The sequence below is a fragment of the Oncorhynchus masou genome, chromosome 33 (genome assembly GCF_036934945.1).
Source record: "Oncorhynchus masou masou isolate Uvic2021 chromosome 33, UVic_Omas_1.1, whole genome shotgun sequence".
Classification (NCBI taxonomy): Eukaryota; Metazoa; Chordata; class Actinopteri; order Salmoniformes; family Salmonidae; genus Oncorhynchus; species Oncorhynchus masou.
The window spans coordinates 13,658,107-13,664,917 of NC_088244.1; the positions used below are offsets into that span (position 1 = coordinate 13,658,107).

Sequence of the window (6,811 nt, forward strand, 5' to 3'; positions counted from 1 at the left end):
TAGCTAGCGACACTAACGTTACTATTTTGTAGAAGCCCTTTGCTGATACTACCAAGATGGTCACAGCTCGAGAACTACCGAGCAAGGTGTCGAAGAAACAATTTCATTCACCATAATCCCTACTGCCAGTGCCAGCCCATAGCCAAATGTTTAGCTTGCTAGCTAGGGTTAGCATATTCACTAGCTAGAACAACTTAGCTAGCTAGCTAAGGACACTGCAGTAACTTGGCAGCTAACACAGGCAGCTGTTTTATGGAAACTAATCCATTGTGATTTAATTATAATGTCAATAGTAGCTACAGTAGTAAAATAGCTTGGAAGCTTGGAGGGAAAATGTAGCGTTGTGTGCATTGTGTCTGTGTACTACTTAGCTAGCTAACATCCTATAGCCTACATTGCATATGAAGTGTGACTGGCTCATGACATTTAACCATGGATTTACGGAGGAAATGCCCTCTTTTTTCCTTTTTGTTGTCACTCCAGTTGGCTTCCCCATGTTGGGTTTTGTGCTCTCTGATTGGCATCAAGTAGAAATGGCAGATTCGTTGCTACCGGTCAGCGCGCAGCAGGTACCACTTTTCTTATAGCAAGAGAAGGAACGGCCTCCCACTGTTACAAGTACCTATAGGCAGTTTATCAGCAGTGAGATTCTCGGTGTGTTTCATGCTTAACCTCTCACTCTTTCTCCCTCATCCAAACTGCTCTCTCTCTCTCTCTCTCTCTATCCACCTGCAGTCAGTCCATTCATGCACCCCTCCAGAACATGTGTTGTCCATGTGTTGTTGGCTCAGCAGCCACACACATGTGTATGTGCTCAAACACACACTGCCCTGTGTAATCTGTGCTGAAAGCCTGGCAGGTGTGTGCAGGTGTTCCATACATCCCTCGACACCAGGGACTCAAACATGTCTGCATTCTCACACACACTTGCATACAGACAGAGACAGACACATAGACACAGACAGAGACACCGACAGAGACACAGACAGAGACATAGCCAGAGAAACATACAGGGACAGACAGAGACACAGAGAGACAGAGACAGACACATAGACAGAGACACAGACATAGACACAGACAGGGACATAGACAGAGACACAGAAACAGACACATAGACAGAGACACAGACATAGACAGAGAAACATACAGGGACATAGACAGAGAGACAGCGACACATACAGAGACACAGACAGAGACACAGCCGGATACATAGACACAGACAGAGACAGCGACACATACAAAGACATAGACAGAGACACAGAGAGACAGACACAGATAGAGACACAGACTGAGACACAGACAGGGACATAGACACAGAGAGACAGAGACACAGACAGAGGCTTAGACAGAGATACAGACAGACAGAGACAGAGCAGCACACTGACACAGAGATAGAGCAGCACACAATATACAATGACGAACTAAAGTACTATATCAACATGTATTACCCCTACCTACATGTACAAAGAACCTCTAAAGTACTATATCAACATGTATTACCCCTACCTACATGTACAAAGAACCTCTAAAGTACTATATCAACATGTAGTACCCCTACCTACATGTACAAAGAACCTTTATTGTGTAACTTGTTTTTTACTTTGCTTTATTTACTAAATATTTTCTTATATCTGCATTGTTGGTTAAGGGCTTGTCAGTAAGCATTTCACGGTAAGGTCTACACCTTGTATTCTTGTATTGTATTCTTATTTTTATATATATATTTAAAAAATGTAACCTTTATTTAACTAGGCAAGTCAGTGAAGAACAAACCCCGGCCAAACCCTAACCTGGACAATGCTGGGCCAGTGTGACAAATAAAATGTTAAATTATGTGGTAACAACAGTACAATACATGTATAGTTATAGTTGCAAAATAATATTTGAACGGAGTGAAAAGGAATGGAAACCATGTATTTGATACCATTCCACTAGTGCTGCACCAGCCATTAGCATGGGCCCATCCTCCCAATTAAGTTGCCACCAACCTCCTCTGCCAATAACAGACCAAGAACAGATTTAAGACAAAGCTTTATTTACATATGGCAAGCAGTGGAAAGGACCGTCTCTGCTGGTTTAGGAATCATAGCAACACATCTCATGATAAATCACAAAGTTATTTGTAGTAGAGCATCATGTTCCTGACAAATTGGCAAGGATGGCACATACAAACTCTTCATAAATAAATCTTGCCAAAAATGATTTGAAGCATTTATAAAAGTTTGATTTGAAAATGTTAAAGCGGAGATGGTTCAAATGGCTTTGGTTCGGTTACCTATTGGATATAGGACTTAGACTGCCTTTGGTTCGGTTACCTATTGGATATAGGACTTAGACTGCCTTTGGTTCGGTTACCTATTGGATATAGGACTTAGACTGCCTTTGGTTCGGTTACCTATTGGATATAGGACTTAGACTGCCTTTGGTTCGGTTACCTATTGGATATAGGACTTAGACTGCCTTTGGTTCGGTTACCTATTGGATATAGGACTTAGACTGTCTTTGGTCATTCTGATATGGTCAACTGACTTGTGATCAAAGCACACAAATCCCAATGGCTTGGTTCTGGCAAATGTTATATAGGTGAGGCGTGTGGTGGGGAGGTATAACGGGGGAACAGGTGCAGAGTGAGGATTAGAGGGGTGAGGGGAAAAATATTGAGAACTTGGGGGGTAGGTGGGGGGGGGGGGTTAGTCAGGGATAAGTGGAAAGGGTCTGGAAGAGATGGACTAGGAGGTGTGGTGTGAGGGAGAGGAAGGAGGTAAAAGCAGAGGGATGAAGAGGTTGTGATGGGAAGGAGGTGAGGAGATAAGGGAAGAGGATATAAGGGAGAAGGGGTGAGGGGATGAAGGGTGAGGAGGGAGAAGAGATGAGGGTCAACTGTTGAGGTCAGAGCTAAGACATCTCGCAGTACCCTGCCTCCACAGAACACCATACAGACAGCTGTCCACACACACACCTGTCCCAATACATGTATGCTGTGTATGTGGACAATGAGAGACAACATTCACTTTCTACACACACGCCAGCAGCTGCACTATGGTCACAGTCCCGGACCAGCCGGCACCGAGGGGTATGCTGGGAATTAACTATGTCCAGCTGCTCCCTCCACACACATATTCATTTGATTGGCATCACAGTCAACATCAAGTCTCTATGCATAACAACAATATGAAAAACTACTTGTTTTCAAATGTCAAGTGTTTTTTGTGTTTTTTTACAAATGGAAGGCACTTCGGAATTGAAAAGAGTTCACTTATAGGCAACACCCTCCCATCCCTGTCCTTCAGGCCACGAGGTTGCTCAATGGGGGTGCCTAATACCCCTCCAAATTGATGGATGTTTGGGGATCCATCCCCCTCTAAACATTGTCTGAGTGGTCCTGGGTCTTTCAACCCACTACAGTCGGTTTCTACTTTCACCCAGAGCAACTTACAGTCTGTATCGCAGTAAACATCCCTTATGGGGAATTGATCAACAGTGGCATCGTGGGCCAGACGTTCTAAGCCGCTGGGTCAGTGTGTGTCTAGGAGGCAGGGCAGCAGCCGGAGGCAGTGTGTTTGTGTAGCAGGGACATGCGGCTGAAGGTGCGAGAGCAGGAACCACACTGGTACTTCTTCACCTCAGAGTGGGTTTGCATGTGGGCCCGCAGGTTGGAGCGATCTGCAAATGCACGGTTACAGTGTTGGCAGGAGAACGGGCGCTCACCTGAAAGGGAGAGAGACAGATGTTAGGAGACTTGTCTTGATAAAGATTGTGTAACCAAAACATCAACGATGTGCAATCCCCTTTGCTGACTCAAGCCTTTGATTGACTTCTTTCCTCGCATAAACACAGAGATAAGATAGTGTCACAAGGAGCAATAACATGTGTTTACACCTCAGGGGACATTAATGAATATCAATGCCTGGCTAATCCCTAAGCTTCAACCAGTTTGAACTGGAAATGTCAACCTACCAGACCCCCACAGAAAAAGGGGTTTATTAGTCACATGCACAGGGTCGCAGATGTAATTGCAGGGTACAGTGACATTCTTAAGCTCCAACAGTGCAGGTCCAAGAGAAGTGAGTGAAACAATAAAAATAGTGAAATAAATAAGTGTTATTACCATGTAATTACAATGTGTACAACTATCCAACAGTGTAGTAAAGACCCCTATAACAATCCCAGTGCCATAAGAATGTAGAGGGTAAGACTCACCAGTGTGCGTGCGGATGTGTCCTCTGAGCAGCCAGGGTCTGGAGAAGGCCTTTCCACAGGTGGTGCAGACGCAGGGCAGGGTATGTGAACGGATGTGCATCTTCAGAGCCCCCAGGCTGGTGTACTCCTTTGGGCAGTTTTTGCAGTGGAAGGCTGGTCGAGGCAAGGCCTCGCTGGGTATGGAGCTGATCTCGCTGCCCCTGGGGCAGTGGGTGAGCTGGTGCCTGGAGAGGCCTGAGGGGCTGCTATAGGTCTTGCTGCAGTGGAGGCAGTGGTAGATGTGGTGGGGGGGTACAGGGCTGGGAGGGTCTGATGTGCGCCCTGCCTCCTCCTCATCCTCCCCACTGCTACTGGAGGGGGAGCTGCTGAGGTCCAGAGGTCCTGTGAGGGAGACAGGGGACACGGGGGAGAGGGGTGCTGGGAGGGCGTCCATGTTGAAGAGCAGGGCGGTGGGGAAGTAGGTCAGCACGGAGCTGTTGCCCCTCATCGGGAGCTCAGCAAGAGGATAGCACTCTGGGATGACTGCTGGAGGGGGTGAGAAAGAGTCAGTTAAATCTAGTTACACAGGTAACTTGTTTTCCTTCTCAGTGTCTTGTTACAGTCAAACTCAAGTGTTCCATGCAGTCCTGTTCCAACCATATGACTCGATGAGCAAACTTCCCAATTCACCATAGGCACCATAGGCCACAAAGAGATGGGACACACCTCTTTTAACACACACACTTAAATGCACCAATAGAAAATGTGAACCCTTTCCTGTTAAGCGTCTCGTGCACCTTGTTACACACTAGGTGCCAAGGTTGACACAACCGTATTCACACACTAGCCATCACTGTCCATCTGCCTCTCTGGCTCCTCACCAAATAGGCATATTAAGCTTGATCTCATCTCATAGACCAGACTTAATATTGTAAATGGAAATCCGGAAAACTCAAATAAATATAATATGTTAAGCCTTGGTATGGTATGGTCACTTATAAGACAGAAGGTTACTTAAGGCAAAAACGAAAGTAGGTTGGTCAGTTGTGGTGGACGCAACTACTTAGTATTTTGCAACTACTTAGCATGTTAGCTCACCTTTCCCCTAACCCTTTAACCTAACCGTAAACCTAGCTAATATTAGCCACCTAGCTAACGTTAGCCAAAGCTAATGTTGGCAACAAAAAATTGGAATTCATTACATTATCATACATTTCGCAAATTCGTAACATACATACGAAATGGATGATGACGTCCACGTAACATACTATTTGAAGTATCCCGGATTTACTTTTACTATGTTACATCTACTCCTGAGTCCAGGTTGCAGCAGCGCTATTTCCGCAGTTTATTAACACCGGATCGCCAAAACTTTGGAGGGGACGTGATCCCGACTGTTAAACGGGTTCATGAGGATGTATCAACGGAAAACGGTCTATTTTTTTAGTTGAGCGCTCACCAAGGTGAATTCATGATATCGAACCGTTATGGGGTGCACTTCGGGTGCACTTGCTGTTAGGATACACTACTTAAAATCTAGGCTAACCTCGATTAAAATATACATGTGTTCTCATAGTCATTTCAACAAAAACAGCTCACAACTTTGTGCAGAATTAAACGTTTTGATTTAAACAATTTACCATTCTGGCTTTCCAACTCGCTGTAATTCGGCCTCTTGTTGGTGAAATACTTCTTGACAAGGAATGACCGAGGCATCTTTGCACGCCTGGAATATTTCTGTTTTTGCAGATGAAAAATGACTTCTGCTCTTTCCTTGCAGGGTGGTGCCCGTCTCCCAAACCTCTCAGGGAAGAAATCACAGCGTTCCAAGACACTTCACTATGCACCACTCAATGTTGCACACAGAAGCTGTCCACTCCAAAAGTCCAAAGATACTTTCTTGTTTCCAAAGAGGCGCGGTTGTTGATAAAATGATGATTCAATCGATCACCAGATAAAAGATAAGTTGGAGCTGGGAGTCTGTCCCCTGATATAGCAGCTGAGGGGGGAGAGGGGGTTGGCAAGGATATCCCCGCCTCAAGACACACCCGCCCCAAAATACGCGCCACTAGGATCCTTGCTGACCGCAGGTGCCCGATCGATGATGGACGCACTTGGCTTGCAGACCAGAATCTATTCACATTACAATCCAAAATTGCTAAATGATTGCAGACGAAGCGCATTCCGAAGAAGATTGTGCAAATTCATAAATGTCCTGTTGTCACCTGTCTGCACGGGTGCGCACGGCCACTGATGATGACTAATTCGGCTTGCTACAAAAAAATAAAAAATATTTAGCAGAAATTACGTTTAAAACACTATTATAGAATGCATACACTGTTTCCTATATATTTCCTTATTTTTTAAAATCGCTAATTACCCTCAACATATTGTATTTATTTAAAAATAATAGACAGGCCTAATTGAATCAGAATGTTATCTTCAAAACACCGTTTATAAACCCACAAGAGTTTGTTGAACGCTCTCAGGTGACATTCCATGTAGCCTGCCTAATAGAAATGGGCCTAGAATAAACGCTGTTACTCAGATGATTGCTCCTAAGTGAAGCTGGAGCGTCCTCTGTTGGAACAAAGCAACACAGCCACCGAAACTATAATGTGTGACACTGAAC

The 6,811-nt window shown here is 44.9% G+C and overlaps 1 protein-coding gene across 1 annotated transcript; it reads right to left on the reverse strand.

Moving 5' to 3' along the window:
- Positions 1-2,014: 2,014 nt before the first annotated feature.
- Positions 2,015-6,199, reverse strand: snai1b (snail family zinc finger 1b). Its single transcript, XM_064956016.1, has 3 exons — positions 5,820-6,199; positions 4,201-4,725; positions 2,015-3,708 (listed from the first exon to the last, which is right to left on the reverse strand). The coding sequence occupies exons 1-3, from the start codon at positions 5,893-5,895 to the stop codon at positions 3,527-3,529; spliced, it is 783 nt and encodes a 260-aa protein (XP_064812088.1). The 5' UTR covers positions 5,896-6,199; the 3' UTR covers positions 2,015-3,526.
- Positions 6,200-6,811: the final 612 nt, after the last annotated feature.